The sequence below is a fragment of the Felis catus genome, chromosome D3 (genome assembly GCF_018350175.1).
Source record: "Felis catus isolate Fca126 chromosome D3, F.catus_Fca126_mat1.0, whole genome shotgun sequence".
NCBI classification, from domain to species: domain Eukaryota; kingdom Metazoa; phylum Chordata; class Mammalia; order Carnivora; family Felidae; genus Felis; species Felis catus.
In genome coordinates this window covers 11627677-11644539 of record NC_058379.1, presented here as the reverse complement: position 1 = coordinate 11644539, position 16863 = coordinate 11627677, and the positions used below count along the sequence as shown (strand labels likewise).

General features: G+C 51.6%; 1 protein-coding gene and 1 long non-coding RNA gene across 8 annotated transcripts in view; one reads left to right on the top strand and one right to left on the bottom strand.

Moving 5' to 3' along the window:
• Nucleotides 1-5963, top strand: part of TBX5 (T-box transcription factor 5) — an 85075-nt gene extending 79112 nt beyond the window's left edge. For 6 of the 7 annotated variants that reach the window (XM_019814585.3, XM_045041620.1, XM_019814583.3 and 3 more), the window contains exon 9: nt 3775-5963. In XM_019814585.3, the coding sequence (XP_019670144.1) occupies nt 3775-4352 (578 nt within the window). In that variant the 3' untranslated portion in view covers nt 4353-5963. The remainder of the gene's footprint in view (nt 1-3774) is intronic. The other variant, XM_045041621.1, reaches the window with a different exon arrangement.
• A 4102-nt stretch (nt 5964-10065) lies between these two features.
• On the bottom strand, nt 10066-12120 carry LOC109493035. The gene is made up of 4 exons (XR_006587905.1): nt 11662-12120; nt 11262-11358; nt 10880-11149; nt 10066-10521 (listed from the first exon to the last, which is right to left on the bottom strand). It is a non-coding gene; the product is annotated as an uncharacterized LOC109493035 (long non-coding RNA).
• Between the last annotated feature and the right edge of the window lie 4743 nt (nt 12121-16863).

Below are 16863 nucleotides of genomic sequence, written 5' to 3'. Positions count from 1 at the left end.
CCGCCACCCAAAAGGACACAGGGATCGCGTCCAAACCAGTTATCGCGACCCACTTGAAATCTGGATCCGTGCTTCGGAATTTCTTGACGATGTGATGAGGTCCAAGAGGAATGTGAGAATGTTCAGGACCCGCTTTCATGAACAAGCCAGCGTTTTGCTTTTCCTTAGGACTCTGCATCAGATCTTTGGGTTATTAAAGACTGGAATGTGTAATTTTACGATTTTCCAAAATGCGCCTCGGCCTTTTTCATATTATTCTTCCTTTTTTTTTTACTTGTAACAAATCTGGAAGGGGATCAGAAACTCGGGAATGGTTAGTTTGCCTTGTTTTTTTTTCTCTTGCCAAGGGTACCCTGCAGCTGTACTTTTTATTATTGAAAACGGGAACGCCCTGGTTAAATGGAAAACCCAAAGGTTATGATTCTAGCAACAATGGAAACATTCAGATTTATGGATCCGGCGGCGGGGGTGGGGGTGGGGTTGGAAGGAAGCACGGAGGCACGATGGGACCAAGGGAGGAGGTGGGGAGGACAGAAAAGGTGGCGTGTAACAATGTCTTCAAGATGCCAGAGAGATGCCCCGTGGAAAGGTGAGACGTGTGGCCACCGGCTCATCTGGATGGCTTCGAACATTCGGATGGTTGGCATGATGTAGACGAAGCACCTGGAAGAGTGGCCGCATTTTTTCCCTTTCTTTTGGACACGGGCGTGGGCGTCCTCTGGGGCCCAGATGTGTCCCAGAAAGAGTCTAGCTAACAATTAACGCGCTTGCTGTGAGGCGGGTACGATCCCAGCGTGGATGTGTTTTGATTGGGGAGTTTTTTTTTTTGTTTTTTGTTTTTTGTTTTTTGTTTTTTTTTCTTACCTGTGAGGGTCACTCCTGAGCTTGATACCAGGGCGAGTGTTTGGTGGAACCCAAACTCAGGCCATCCTATCCGCGTTGGGGAGCTGTTTTAAAATCCAGTGCAAAACCAAAGGACTCCCTGTGGGGTGAATGAGTCACTTGGAGCTTTCTAGCAAGGACCACCCCCCGTGCACAGGCTCACAGGCTGTTAGCCTCCCACCTTCGCTGTTCAGGGTGGGCTGGAGAGGGCCCCCACCCCCACCCCCCGGCCATGTGCGCTGAGCAGGACCATGACTGTTTATTGACCTCTCTATCCGCCCACCGCCTGGCACTTGGTAGGGGCTCAGTACATCTCTGTTGGATGACTGGGTGAGTGGCCTTGGATATGAGAAATCTGGAGCGCTGGAAGCAAGGTGTGGTTGGCAAAGGAAGCCAGACCTGACCTCGAGTCCAGCCTCTGCCCCTTCCCTGCTTCGGGGAAGGTCACTTCACCAAGCTTCGGTTTCTGCCGCTGAGACAGGCTGGAGAGCAGCCATCTTGAAGAATTACTGGGAGATTAGGGTAAGGTCACTTAGGAGGTGCTACATAAATAATAACTCGTATCTCCTCCCATTTTGTTCTTCACCCTCCCCGCCAGGCCGTCGGCCATCACAGTGAGGGGGAGGAATGTTCCAGTATTTATTTCTTCTTCACACCCCCCAACGACAGACATATTTCTTTCTTTCTCCCTCTTTCTTTCTTTCTTTCTTTCTTTCTTTCTTTCTTTCTTTCTTTCTTTCTTTCACATTTATTTTTGAGAGAGAGAGAGACAGAACACGAGCAAGGAAGGACAGAGAGAGAGAGGGAGACACAGAATCCGAAACAGGCTCCAGGCTCCGAGCTGTCAGCACAGAGCCCGACACGGGGCTCGAACCCACGAACCGTGAGGTCACGACCTGAGCCGAAGTCGGACGCTCAGCCGACTGAGCCGCCCAGGCGCCCCACGACAGACAGATTTCTTAACATTTACTGATTTGAAAGAGATTGGAAGATGAGGACGGAAAATCTCCGGGCTGGGGGCTGAAATTCCAGCTAAGGAATGAATGAATCTGTGTTGGGGTTTACACCTTGGTAGAAGTTCTCAAATATTGCCTCCCTAAAGGAAACACCTGGAGGCGTGTTAATCTACATCAGGTCTGCCGAGGGACCAACTGGTGGTGTTACCGTTGCAACAAGAGCTGCTCTTGACGAAAGCTATCGGGAGATTTACATGCTTGATTTTATTTAATTCTTAGCTGCCTGGTGAGGTAAATAGCATTAACTCGGATTCAGAGACGCTAAAAACGAGCCTCCGAGAGGGCAGACGCCCTGCTGGTGTCACACAGGCATTAAGCAGAAGAACGAGATCGAAACTCACATACGTCTCCGCTCCTTAACTCGGGGTCTGGATTTTAGGGGATCCGTGAGCTCCGCAAACTGCACGCGAGGCTGAGCCAGGCACGTGCCGTTTCCCAAACTTTGTATTTCGGCGGATTTTCCCAGGACACAGCCCCGCACTTTTGTTCCCAAACGAGGCAGTGACCCCAGAGTCACGAAGGGAGACCCTCTTCCAGGGACAGAAGTACCTCCACTGCCCTACGCCGGGGACTAGTGTCTGGGGAAGGGAGTGGACTGACGTTACGTTGTACCAGCTCTGCAGATGTTAACTGAGCCTTGCTCACGGAGGCATCGGGAGAGGAGCTGGGGCGGCGTCCGAGCGCCCAGCCCTGTGTGCACGACGTGTCCGTCTGTCCTTCCCATCTGTCGCACGGGTATTTTAGCGCATGGCTTTTTGGGTAGCGTAGTACCGCAGGGCAGAGACTTGCAATAAGCTCCCTTGAATTGCAACCCTCGCTCCCCTGTTGATCAGCCACGCGCGTGAGGCCTCGGGCGAGTTTCCGAACCTCCGTGTGCTTCCTTTTTGCCATCTGCAGCATGAGGATAATCCCAGAACCCACATCACGGGGTACCTTCCGGAGACAGCTTGGAACAGCACCAGGCAGGGGAAACGCGGCTGGCGTTTGTTTTTACTGTTGTTGTTGACGGTGTCATTACTGTTTTGCGCGCGCAGAATGTACCGGAATCTGGGAATATCGTGACGGGTAGGACAGTGTCCCGCCTTCATGGAACATACGTGCCGGAGCGGAGGGAAGGAAAGAGAGATAGTTGTTACTTATTGGGTGTTTTTTTTTTTTTTCTTTTTTCTTTCTTGTACCCAAGCTCTGGACTAAGTTGCTTAATCCGTATTTTTCCGTCTCCTTCTCAACACCTCCCTTCACCCTGAAAAGTGGAAAAGTAGAAGCGTGTCGTTACTGTCTTTTCCATGTTATAGATGAAACTGAGCTCAGAAAGGTCAGCCTGTTTGCTCGAGGTCTCTACCCTCTTTGTTTTGTTTTGTTTTATTTTGTTTTGTTTTATTTTGTTTTGTTTTATTTTATTTTATTTTATCATTCTTATTTACTTAAAACAACTTATTTAATGTTTATTTATTTTTGAGAGGGAGAGAGAGAGAGAGAGAGACGGACTCCGAAGGAGGCTCCAGGCTCCGAGCTGTCAGCCCAGAGCCCGACGCGGGGCTCGAACTCACGGACCGTGAGATCGTGACCCGAGCCGAAGTCGGACGCTTAACTGACTGAGCCACCCAGGCGCCTCCCCTCCCTCTTTTCTTTTTTCTTTCCTTTCCTTTCTTTCCTTTCCTTTCCTTTCCTTTCCTTTCCTTTCCTTTCCTTTCCTTGTCTTTTCTTTTCTTTCTTTTCTTTCTTTCTTTCTTTTTTTTTTTTTAATCAGAGAGGAGGTTGGAGCTGAGTCTCCCGGACTTGATTCTTCACGCCTTGGGCCCGAGGTCCCCCTCCGCCTTCAGAATGAGGGGTGGCTGGTCCCGGGGCCTCACTGGTCTCTCTCCTCCTGTCTTAGCAGATGAAGAATGTTCTACCACGGACCACCCGTATAAGAAGCCCTACATGGAGACGTCGCCCAGCCCCGAGGACCCTTTCTACCGCTCCGGCTACCCCCAGCAGCAGGCCCTGAGTGCCTCCTACAGGACAGAGTCGGCCCAGCGGCACGCCTGCATGTATGCCAGCTCCGTGCCCCCCAGCGAGCCGGTGCCCAGCCTGGAGGACATCAGCTGCAACACGTGGTCCGGCATGCCCCCCTACAGCAGCTGCACGGTCACCACGGTGCAGCCCATGGACCGGCTGCCCTACCAGCCTTTCTCCGCTCACTTCACCTCGGGGCCCCTGGTCCCCCGGCTGGCTGGCGTGGCCAACCACGGCTCCCCGCAGCTCGGAGAGGGAATGTTCCAGCACCAGCCCTCCGCGGCCCACCAGCCCGCGGTGAGGCAGTGCGGGCCTCAGACTGGCCTCCAGTCCCCCGGCGGCCTTCAGCCGTCCGAGTTCCTGTATCCTCACGGCGTGCCGAGGACCCTGTCCCCACATCAGTACCACCCTGTGCACGGGGTCGGCATGGTGCCCGAGTGGAGCGAGAACAGCTAAAGGGAGGGCTGCTTCGTCACAGACGTTGGCCGGGGAGAGAGAGAGAGAGAGAGAGCGGGAGACAGACGGAAGCAGAGAGGACCCCCGCCGGAGGCGTTTCTCCTCCGCAGTGTTCACGTCTGCCCTCGAGAGCCCTGGACGCTGATCTAATCAGTAGCTCGAAACCACAATTCAAAAAAGGTGACTTTGTCGTTTCAACACTTAAAAAAAAAAAAAAAAGACAAAAAAAAACCAAACAAAAAAAAACCAAGATGCACCCCACCTGCCACGACCACTCCACGCGTCGGCCGGCCATGTTCACGCCACCTCCGGGAGTCCTCCGTGATTCCTTCTTTTGGCCTCCAAAAGGCCTTTGCCTTATCGAGGGTTTTAGCCTAAAGGTGTGGCTGGAGTCTTCCCTGTCTCAGTGTTAATGTTGACGTTGTTATATAATAAATAATAATATATTTTTTCTTTCAATTTTCTTAATGGGACCCAGTCCCTTATGGGGGGGGAGGGGGGGAGGTCTGAGGCAAGTGTGTTTCCTATAAGTACCTGTGGGGGGTTCCCCTCACGTACACCACGGCCGGAACCGGAGATTCGCCACCCTGCCCTTGACTAAGAAATTACCTACCTCTGCCACGTGATGTTCTCGAGAAAGTTCCCTACGTGCTGGCCTTTGTCCGACTTTTCCCACCTGGCCGGGCCTCGCGGGGCCCCGCTCGGCCCTTCTTCTTTACCAGCGGGGTCAGCATAGCGTTGCACTCCGTCTGGCCTCCTATCTTACTCAGCCCTCCCGTCGTCCCGGCTCTGTGTCTTTCCAGCCGTCTGTCGCTAAGACGTGGCCTATAGCTTCCCGACCCGAAAGCTCGCTTTGAAAAACTTAAAAAGCCTTGGGTTACACGCGGGCAGAACTGTGATAAGCCAGGAGCAAGCTCTGTGCCGACAAGCGTTGCAAAAAGGCCAAAGCAAACATTCGTCCCGATAAAACACAAAGCCAGCCCCAAGCTTCCCAACGTCCGTCACCGTCGCCGGCGACCCGGCCCGGACGCCACGCGAGGCCCGCCGTTCCTAGAGCAAGGGCGAGACGTGCTCGCCGATTGGTTTTCTCCAAAGCGATCATACCAACGCCAGATGCCGACACCAAACTGTGGTTATTGAAAGCAGAAAACCGTATTAAAAAAAAAAAAAAGAAAGAAGCGTGTAAGTAAAATGTTATTTCAGGGTTCTTCAGATGTAATAGTTTACTGGTACTATTTATTTATAAATAGGAATTCTAATTAAGTAATAACATGAAATGAAATCCAGCATGGGAGCTGGCCAAGAGCTTTTAATTTTATGAATACTCAAAACCAAGTTTGCGTTTTTTTTTTTTCTTTCGAATGTGCTTTGCTTTCTTGATTAAAAAAAAAATTTTTTTTTTTTTTTTAAACTGACCCTAATAAAGAGAACAGGGTAATATGTGAGGCTAAGTATGTCCAAGTATGAGCGAGTGTGTATGTTTGTACGTGAGTGTCTTCATGCGATCACGTCTTTTGATGTTGCTACGGGGGTGGGGTGAGAATTAAGTAACCATTTCGTGTATTTGTGCGCCAATTAATGCCTAATAAATACCATGTGCTTAAAAAAGTATAAGGGACTTGGATCCCCCCTTTTATTTTCCTTGTTCTTTCTGCTGATTGAATAGAGGGGAAGGTAGGTGGAGGAAATAGGAGGAAGTTCTCTTGCAGGTGCGTTTTTCGTCCCGTTTTCTTTGTCCGAGTGTGGTGGAGCTGTGAATATATTTATCCACTGGCCTGTGTCCCTGGCATGGAGTTAATTGATTTTCACTGAATTCGTGCCGGCATCGGACAAGAAAAACCGTCAGGAATCTCAACTGATCAAAAGACGTGTCGGTCGTACCGCATAGAGCACCCCGTGCTGGAGTTTTCTGAAGGATCTCTTTCTTTGACCTTGACTGTTGGAAGTGAGTGTTCTGGAGGTCCCGATGCAAGCGACCTTGTGGGCCTTCCACGGATATTTATTTTCAACGCACACATTGAGGATTTGTGAGTTCTTCCTGTAGAATACCTATAAGGCAGAACAGAGCTGCAAACTCGTGAGTGAATTCATGGCGCGGTGTTTAAAAACGTTTATAATTTCCGTGCCTGCGCCTTTCAAATGATCAAGAACCATCAAAGAGATCACATCCCCTTGCAACAGGAACAATTAGATTGTTGATTACAAATTATTCATTTAATCATACTCCCCGCCCCCAACCTTTCCTAGGCAGAGAACTCCCAAGAAGCGTGAATTAATGATACAGAAATGACAATTCAGCTTCTTTTAGGTACAGTGGAGAAACTAGGTCAGTGGCATTCGTGTCCCTGCAGAGAATGAATTAGTGAAGTTTCGCCGAATAAATTCTGATTGTGCTCTAAATAGGTATTTCTTCTGAAAAAGAAAGAAAGAAAGAAAGAAAAGAAAGAAAGAAAGAAAAAAAAAAAGGTTGCCTTTGGAAAAATTAGCTTCCCAAACTAATTCCCCAACTGTACAAGGCAGGCAGTCAGTCTTATTTCTTCCCAAAAACGTCACAAGAGTACTGAATTAACACCACCACCCCCCTCTCTGGGCACAGCACTCAGATAGTTGCTGGCGTTGGAAAATCACTAAAAACATGTTCAGGGCAAGTTTCATAAATCAGAGAAGGGACATCTCATTCCATAACGGATGCAAGTGAACTGCTTTGGGTTCCAAACAATGGTTACCAAGGATCTTCTCACCGAATTGGTAGGGTTAAGGTTGTCCTATCTAAATATTCGTGTAGTTTCATCATTATGTAGATGTCAGGAGACACGATGTAAATGGCTCTGTTCCTGAAATATACTTGGTGGATACTTGCTCTGGACTGGACATGTGTATTTACTGCAATTATTGTTCACAGTAGTGAACAAGATGATAGGTTGTATCCTTCTGGAACTTCCGGTCTAGTGAGAGAAACAGCCCTTAGGTGATCATCTGCGAAATCAGTGGATTGCAGACGCGGGAAGACCGACGAAGGCAGCATGCGTGAGGTCACAAAAGGGTAAGATGAGGGGTCCTAACTCGGTCTGGAGGAGGTGACTTCTGAGCAGAGCCCTGAACGCCGAGTAGGAATTAACCAGGTAAAAAGTTGGGAGGAGGAGCATTTCAGGCAGAGGGGACTTCCGGCTTGTGCAAAGGTCCTGAGGCAGAAATGGCGATGAAGGAAGGAGCCGTGGGATCATGAGCGGGTAGTGATGACCTTCTTTATATTCATTAATTCAACGAGCATTTGCTAAGGTCCCACCCTATGTGGTAGACACCCTTCCTCGTTGAGCGCCTACTCAAGGTGTTAGGCTCTTTTCCAGCTAGTTCCCAGAGGACAGTCTCGATCTGGGAGCTGGTGGGGCTTCCTTGTACTTGAGAGAGGAGGGGGACAGCGTCCTCCTGGCTTTCTGGTCCAACACGGGGTATGTGAGCGTGGGACTCAAAGTTCTGGGATCACCGGAAGGATCGCCAGGACTTGCAGAGATTCAGAACGTTAGTATTCTTGAGCTCAGAGAGGTTGGGAACACCCCCCAGCCTCACTGCTGGTGTGTGGCCGAGCTCAGCAGGGACCCTCAGTTTACCCGAGCCTCAGCTTCCTCGTTCGCTGAAAGGGGATAAGGGCACCTGCCTCAAAGGTCTGTTGTGAACTTTAAGTGGGTGGTATCTATAGAAATGTCCAGTAAAGTACTTACTGTAGTAGATGCTAAATAAATGCCTGGAAAGACAGACTTCCCTCAATGAAATGCAAGTGAGACGTAACTTTTATTCATTGAGTTAGCAAATGTATATTTAGCGAATAATGATACCGATTTTCTAATGAGAAGATAAGAAATCCCAGAAACTGTTGGCTGGAATGAACATGGGTAAATCTCTTTTTTTAAGTTAATTATTTATTTAGAGAGAGAGACAGAACCAGTGGGGAAGGGGCAGAGGGACCGAGGAGCTGAAGCAGGCTCAGAGCTGACAGCACAGAGCCGGACGCGGGGCTCGAACTCACAAACCATGAGATCATGACCTGAGCCGAAGTCGGATGCTTAACTGAGCCACCCAGGCACCCCCCCCCCCCCCGCCAAATAGATACACCTTTTAAGAGGGGAACTTGGCAAACTCTATCAGAAGCCCTAAAATTGTGCCAATCAGTTAATCTGATGATTCCACTTTGAGGAATTCGGTCCTAAGGAAATAATCGGGAATGTGCATCATACTTATTTTCTGGGACGCTCATCATGATTTTTTAAAATTCTGCAAAACTGGAGGGGCGCCTGGGTGGCTCAGTAGGTTGAGGTCTGACTTCGGTTCAGGTCATAATCTCACGGTTTGTGAGTTCGAGCCCCGCGTCGGGCTCTGTGCTCACAGCTCGGAGCCTGGAGCCTGCTTTGGATTCTGTGTCTCCCTCTCTCTGCCCCAAGGGGTATTTAAGATACATCGTAAGTCAAAGACGCTGACGACAACTGCCATGCCCAGCGGCTTCTCGGTCGTCTTGAATGCAACGGCCTTCATTCAAGCATAGAGGGGAACGAAAACCACTGTTCGTGTGCACGACACAATAACAGTGGCAGGATTGTGAGTGCCTACGTTTTCTTTGTGTTTTCGGATACGTCTCCATTCTCCGGTGTGACGAAGACGAATTATCTTTGCAACTGGGAACAGAACTAGTGAAATAAAATCTAGTTTCTTTGGGGGCGCATTGTCCAATCGAGTTTGTGAGGAAGGCGGGGCACCTGGTGTCTGTGTGCTTCGAGGGCGAAGGGGCTGGAGATCCGTCGAGGAGTGCCCTTGGCCCGGTCGGTGACAGAGCTGGACGCCGGTCCCAGTCGGCCGACTGCTAATCACGGAACATTCTACCTCAGAAACAAGGAGACACCTGGGTGCTTCTCTGTTGCCACTTTCTGGGGTTGGCCCTTGCTGGCTTGTTCCTCTCGGTGGGGTAGGATGTTGTCCTGGTCCGAATTATCATTCGCTTGTTAACAAATACAGCACACACGCGCGCACACACACGCAGACACGCACAATATACACATACACAAACACGTGCGCAACATATACATACGAACACACGCAGGCCGTTGTGAGAATCGCACCTTTGAATTTTTAAATTTTTTTTTTCAACGTTTATTTATTTTTGCGACAGAGAGAGACAGAGCATGAACGGGGGAGGGGCAGAGAGAGAGGGAGACACAGAATCGGAAACAGGCTCCAGGCTCTGAGCCATCAGCCCGGAGCCCGACGCGGGGCTCGAACTCCTGGACCGCGAGATCGTGACCTGAGCCGAAGTCGGACGCTTAACCGACTGCGCCACCCAGGCGCCCCTGAGAATCGCACCTTTGTTCCCTACCTGACCTGGCTCGTAAAAGTCACCTTGCCGCTTACTGCTTCCGTGACCTCGCGCGAGTCACTTAACCTCTTTGACCCTCCATTTAATCATCTGCAGCATGAGGATAAGGGTACCTCCCCCCCCCCCCCCCCCTGGGACCTTCGAGCCAGCGTTCGGTGGGACAGTGGGTATCGAGGGTGCTGGGCACAGAGCCCGTGTAAGGCAATAGCTGTCAGCTGATAAAAAGATGAATTAGTATTGATTATCCTCATTGCTAATTAGCCCCTCTCCTCCCCGTCCTCCCCTCCCCCTCCCACCCCCTCCCCCTCCTTCGCTTGGGAAATTCGCCCCTTGCGATGTGCCTCAGCTCGGTGAGGGTTGGGAAAACGTCACCATCCTCGCCATCGCCACTGTCGTCACTTAGGACGAGAATTCAAACACAGGTCTTCCACCCAGGCCCCACCTCAACCCCGGGTCCCCCTGCGGCAACCACGAGCGACCAGAAATCTCTACGCCCCAAAAGGCCGACAACCCCACGCCTTCTCTCTTCTGACCTCACAACTGCATTCTTCTGCCTGTTAATGAAGGAGAGAGAAACCCCATCAAAAGACTGGGGTGCCCCCTCCAAAAAAGGAGTAATGGAGGCAAGGAGGTCGAAAAAAACCGAATGCCCATCACACGAGGAATCCAGCACGAATAGGGTTTTGCCCAAGTGTTCACCCCACTACATAGCCCCGTGGCCTTGAGCAAGCCTCCTCACCTTCCTGGTCTCGCCCACACAGACCGCTGCTCCCAAATGCTGGTGTCAGGGGCTGCTTTGAGGGAGCCCTAGAGTAAGAGAGTAAAGCTGCTCATCCAACAGCTCCCCAGCCCCTCAGACAAGGGGTAGGAGTGCTTGACCCGAGAAAGGCTCCCTGTCTCTGCCTCTGTCTCTCCCAGCGTCGGAATCTGGAGTAGAGAAATAAACGGACTGACGTTGCTCGTGCTCACTCGCTCACTCTGGTCCCTACCCAAACTCTCTTCGAGTTCCTTCCACCTAGATCCCCAAGATTGCCCCTTTCTTATAATTGTGGTTCCCCAATCTTCCCTTCACCTCTGTGAGTTCCCTTTCAGAGCTGTCACCCACACTTGTATAGGTTGAACGTGGCACAACCCTCAGAAGGCAGCTTTCACAGGGGTGGTCTACCTGAGTGGTGCCTCTTGGAGTGGTGCAGTGCACAGCCTGCCCAGCTGTCCCTGGCAGCTCTGTACCACGACTCCTGTCATTACGTTCTTTTCTTTAAGGTGGTACCCTAGCTGATAAAAATCTTGATGTGGAAATCGCGTAGAGATCTTCTGTCCCAGCCCTCTGCCTCCGGAGAAGTCAACGTCTAAAAACCACGGGCATAAGATAGTTGCCGTAGGGTTGGATCCTGCTCCAACCCAATTCAGGTATTCTGCGGGTTGAGTTTTGTCCCTACGACAAAAATCCAGAGGAGAAAAGAAATCAGCCATCACAAGGGACGCTTGAGGCAGAAAAGCTGACTTGGCTTTCTCAATATCAGTTGTTTGCAGGAGGTGAGTCTTACTTTCCTGTTCTGTTTATCTGCTTGAAGTAACGTAAGCTGGAAGTCTAGCCATTGGCAGTGGCCTTGCCCAGCTCTCTCTGCTACCTGCCTTCTTTCCCTGGAGAAAAATGCAGTGGAAGGGAAAAAAGGAGGAGGGAGAGAGAGAGAGAGAGAGAGAGAAGGAGAGAGAGAGAAACCCCAGGAAAGTTTTTACATTGCTCTAATTTCTGAAACATAAAAGCTATTCTTTTAGAGTAAATCCATTTTTTCCCTGTGGCATTAAGGACAGAGAAATTCCTATGAAAATAATTTGTCAAGTCCCGACTGATCAAAGATACGTATGAAAGGACCCCACTTTTTTTCTTCCCAATGCAGAAACCAGCCCCCATCCCAGCTCAGAATGAATTGGCAATTCATTTACCGACTGTCAGTCCAAGTAGCACAATCCCCACCACATCTTTAACTGGGACGGGACCAGAAGGAAGCAATTCTGTGCCCACCGAGTGTACAGGCTGGGGGTATGTTAGTGATTAAGGGATCCTGGCCTGGGGGAGGCAGAGAGATATGACTCAGATTCACAAATGCACCATAAATCTCCCTCTTTTATTCAAAATGTGTGTTTTATAGTCGTTTCCTGGCCAATTGCTGCCTTGAATAAATATATAACATATCTGGACTTAGCTTTTTAGGCCGAGAGCTGGGGTTTGTCTTGAGGGCCAGGCATTCTGGATATTTCCAAGAGCTGGCAAAAGAAGTGAATGGTGAAGCTCCCCTTTCTTCCCGACGCCCCAGCCACATTCTACGCGGAAGAGAAAAGTAGAGGTGGGCGCTGATCGGGCCGACAGAGACAGGGCAGCAACGGGGTCTGCGGAGCTGAAAAGGCCGCCAGCCCGCCTTCCCACCCGGCGCCCCCTGACCAGGCACCCGCCCGCGAGGCTGCAGCCTCAGAAGGTCATTGGCTGCATCTGTTCAGATCCATTGACGCAGGCACTGGCCGAAGAGCTGGGCTTAAAGGATCAGGGGTTTAGGGGGAAAAAAAAAAGAAAAAAAAAAGAAGAGAACATGGGAGATTTCTGTTCATTCCAGAAGCATCAGGTCCCCGGCTTGCATCCCATTCCCTCAAGGCTGCTGTTTCCAGAGGTGGGAGAACCGGAGGCCCGATGACTTTTACCCACGCTCCTCCTCCCACTTGCCATCACCCTGAGGTTGAGGTTAGATCAAGCCCCAGAGAGCACCCCCCGACCCCCAGCCCTGGGGACTGAGGGCTGGTTGTCTGCTGGGCATTCTACGGGATGACGGGGCACAGGCCCCAAACTCGCCTTTGAGCCCCTTAGAAGCCAGCAAAAAACAAAAACAAAAACCGGAGAACCTACTTTGTTACGAGGTTTCTGACACAGCCCTGTGGGGAGTGCCGGGACCAGTCTCATCCCCATTTTATAGGTGAGCGAATGGAGGCTCAGAGAGGGGGTCACTCGCCCCAGGCTCCGTTGCTACCGCAGACAGACAAGCGCTTCCCCCTTCTCCCTTAGGGCGCTAGGCGATCGCAGGGTGCCCAGCGACAAAGCCGCGGGGGCATGGTCCCCGCCCTCGAACGGATCTCAGCCCAGTGTGACGTTCTAGGCCTTGCGTCTGGATTCCTGAGAGTCAGCTCAGGGCCCGGCAGGAAGTGGGTGCTCAGAAACTTTCTGCCAAATCCCCCGACTTCCCACAGGCTGGCTGATCTAAGTTGGAGGGAATGTTAATCTTGATGTATACGCAGGGGTCAGCGAGGACTTTCTTATTTCTCAGGGAGAGTTGCGCGAGAGAACGCTCGGGGGTCAGGGGAGACATTCGGGGGGAAGGGAGGGCTAAATCTGGCGTAGCCTGTAGGTTACAACCTCAAGGGCAGGAGCTTGGTGCTGAGTGGGGCTCAAAGGCCGGGAACGAAGGTGCGGGGTGGCCGGGGGTGGGGGGGCAGGGGGGTGGGTCTCCACCGGGGGCAGAGCTGAATCCGACGGCCCAGGATGGAGTCCCACCTTTGCCACTTCTCCGAGATGCGGGGTCTGGTGACCTTTGTCCGCTTCCTGTGTCTTTACTCCTGCGGTAAAGAAAGATGGGAGGATTGTCTGTGAATGAAAACCGAGAGGGGGAGAAGGAAGGACCTATCCGCATGGTGCCAGGCATGTGAAAAACACTCAGAGAGCAGAGCCATTTCAGCTACTGTCTCCGCACCCGCCCGGTCGTGCAAAGAATCTGGGACTGCAAACCTCCGCGTGGTCCGCGGAGGACGATCAATGAGGGGACAGAGGCTGGAATCCCGAGCACACATCAGTGACCTCTAGCTGGTCCCGTGTGTGCAGGCTGTGTTTTCCCAAAGTGGCCACGGCAGTAACTGCGTCCCCCGGTGGCTTCTAGAACCTTCGCGCTTCTCCCATCAAGAGGTGGAGTCTGATTCTCCCCCTTGAGTGCGAGCTGGACCTCGTGGTGGCTTCCTTCTGGCAAACGCCGCGTGAGAGGGGGTGATGGTCCCCAGCACCAAGGGCCGAGCTGAAAGCGGGTCAGGCCAAGGGTGGGGGACGGGGAGTGACCTCCTCAGTCGGAGAACCTCCCAAGGCGAGGTCATGAAAAGCGGGTGCCGTTTCTGTCTTACTTGCCCCTGCCCCCGGGAGACTCACTCTCGAAACCCAGCCGGCCTTCTGTGAAGGGACAGCCGCCTACCGGGTGAGCCCCCAAGGGGAGGTCCGCGTGGAGAGACATAGAAGCCCCAGCCTGCCAGCACTACCCCCAGACACGTGAATGAAGAGCCTTCAGTTCATCCTGCAACCCCCTTACCCCCCTCCCAACCCCCTCCCACCCTGCCCTTGACCCGGTAGGTGCAGAGGCTCAGGGTTCCGGCCACACACTGTCTGGATCACGTAAGAAAGCGTCGTCCTGCACCACCCCCTTTGGGGATAGTTTGCATCTCAGCCCTCAGAGCTGGAACATCCTGTGTAGTTGGTAGAAACGTACGTGGCTCTGAACTTCCCAGCTGCAAAACGAGGAGAGAATGAATCGTTTGTGACAATAGTCCGGGAGGTTGTAAGAGACCAACAGATCGCCATGTTTGCTAAAAACCGGGAGAGAGTTTTCTCTTGGGTTCCTGGAAAGATGACGTAGCGGGGGCGCCTGGGTGGCTCAGTGGGTGGAGCGTCCGACTTCGGCTCAGGTCACGATCTCAGGGTCTGTGAGTTTCAGCCTCGCATCAGGCAGCTCAGAGCCCGGAGCCAGTTTCGGATTCGGTGTCTCCCTCTCTCTCTGCCCCTCCCCTGCTCACGCTCTCTCTCTCTCTCTCTTTCAAAAATAAAGAAACATTAAAAAAATTTTTTTAAAGTATTTGTTGAATGAATAAAGAATAAATGGCTGTACAGTCATTCCAACAGGTCCTCCATCAACAGGATCTCTCATAACAAAAGAGGGCAAGGAACACCCTGGTTTAAAGAAGTCAGCTTGGGAGCTTGAGAGACATCTAGGCTCAAGTCCCATCGATGCCTCTGACTGGCTGTGTGACCCTAGGTGAGTTAGTCAACGTCTCTGGGTCTGCTTGTCTGCTCTCGGAGACAGGGAGACTCCCCGCGACGGTTTCACGGTGCAGCGAGAACCACGGTGATTTTGAAAGGATCCCGGGGCAGGGCTGAGGTCAGTTGGAGCCCAGACCTTTCCCTTTTCCTCTCACTCTCTCTTTCCTGTGCTTCACACTCTCCCCCAGCCACTTGAGAAGAACAAGCTTGGGTTTCAAGTGGTTCCCCTGGGAATGGGGGCGGGGGCAGGACCATCATGGGGATGAGACAGGACCATCCCCCCTGGCACTCAGGGCCGATCTAAAAACAGGCCAGGGGCGGGAAGACCTCCTCCCTCTGCGCACCCTCCCTGCTCTTTGGGGAAGCAGGCCAGCCAGGGCGCCCTGTCCTAAGTGCCTCCCGTTCCCCTCCCCCCTACACCCCCACGTCAAGCTTCTCCTGTCTCGAGGAGGGAACTGTAAGTACTTTAGACAACAGGCTGATAGTGTCAATGAGATGGATGAGACAGGCAGCTTATCTCGCTTAAAGAGACATGACTGGCTGGGCCTGTGGCCTCCCCCCCACCCCTTCTCTTCCTTCCCAGCCTGTGAATTTAATTTTCTTTCAGATGCACATTCGCAAGCACGCCTGCACCCAGACCCGGGGAAGCTTCTTCAGCTTACCTCGTCTTTCTCCCTCTTTTTTTTTTTTTTTTCAACGTTTATTTATTTTTGGGACAGAGAGAGACAGAGCATGAACGGGGAAGGGGCAGAGAGAGAGGGAGACACAGAATCGGAAACAGGCTCCAGGCTCCGAGCCATCAGCCCAGAGCCCGACGCGGGGCTCGAACTCCCGGACCGCGAGATCGTGACCTGGCTGAAGTCGGACGCTTAACCGACTGCGCCACCCAGGCGCCCCACGTCTTTCTCCCTCTTGTTCACTGTGCTCATTGCTTGTGAAACTCAGGCAGCCACCAGGACGCCGATTGGGCCCTTAAGGAGACTGAGGGGACTCTGGAAATTTGAGATGGGGGGGTGCAGGATGGAGTATCCTCCCCTCCCCTCAGCAGAATTAACTAAAAGGAAAGGAAAGGAAAAAAAAAAAGAAAGAAATAAAACCCCAAAACAAAAAAAACAACAAAACTCTTGTTCGTCCTCACCCTTATTTCTACTCCGGACCTTTAGGCTCTCGAGTCTAGATTCTAGAAGCTTGAAGTGTATTCCCAGGCATGACAGCGTTCCTGAGCTTTGGGGCTACAGGTGGCAGTGTGAAAATTGGCGGTGCTCAGGGCTGTGGCCCCACTTCTAGATCCAGACACAGGGACAAAGGGGTAGAATGTTTGCCGGAAGGATAGTCCCAGAAAATGAGAGGTTGTGGATCAGTCCCCAAAGGGTGCACCCCCTCTAATCCAACCACTCTCCTTCTAGGTTCCTATCCCAAAGCAGCTGTTCTTTTTTTTTTTTTTAACGTTTATTTATTTTTGAGACAGAGAGAGACAGAGCACGAACGGGGGAGGGTCAGAGAGAGAGGGAGACACAGAATCTGAAACAGGCTCCAGGCTCTGAGCTGTCAGCACAGAGCCCGACGCGGGGCTCGAACTCACAGACTGTGAGATCATGACCTGAGCCGAAGTCTGACGCTTAACGGACTGAGCCACCCAGGCGCCCCTCAAAGCAGTTGTTCTTAACCTGGGGTGATTTTGCTCCCCAGAATGCAGCCGTGTCTGGAGACATTTTTTTTTTTAATTGAAGTGTAGCTGATATACAATATCCTATCAGTTTGAGGCATGCAACATAGTGACTCAATATTTTTATACATTTCAGAGCGACCCCCACGGGAAGCGTCGGAACCATCTGTCACCACGCGGAGTCATTACATTATCGTGGACTGTATCCCCTGTGCTGTAAGCTACAGCCCCAGGACTTAGTTACTTTATACTCGGAAGTTTGTATCACTTAATCCCCTTTACCTGCCTCTGGAGACATTTCTGGTTGTTGTGACGTGTGTGTGTGTGTGTGTGTGTGTGTGTGTGTGTGTGTGATGTTGCTGGACATCCTATAGTGCCCAGGACAGCCCTCCACAAAAAAGGACTTATGAAGCCCCAAATG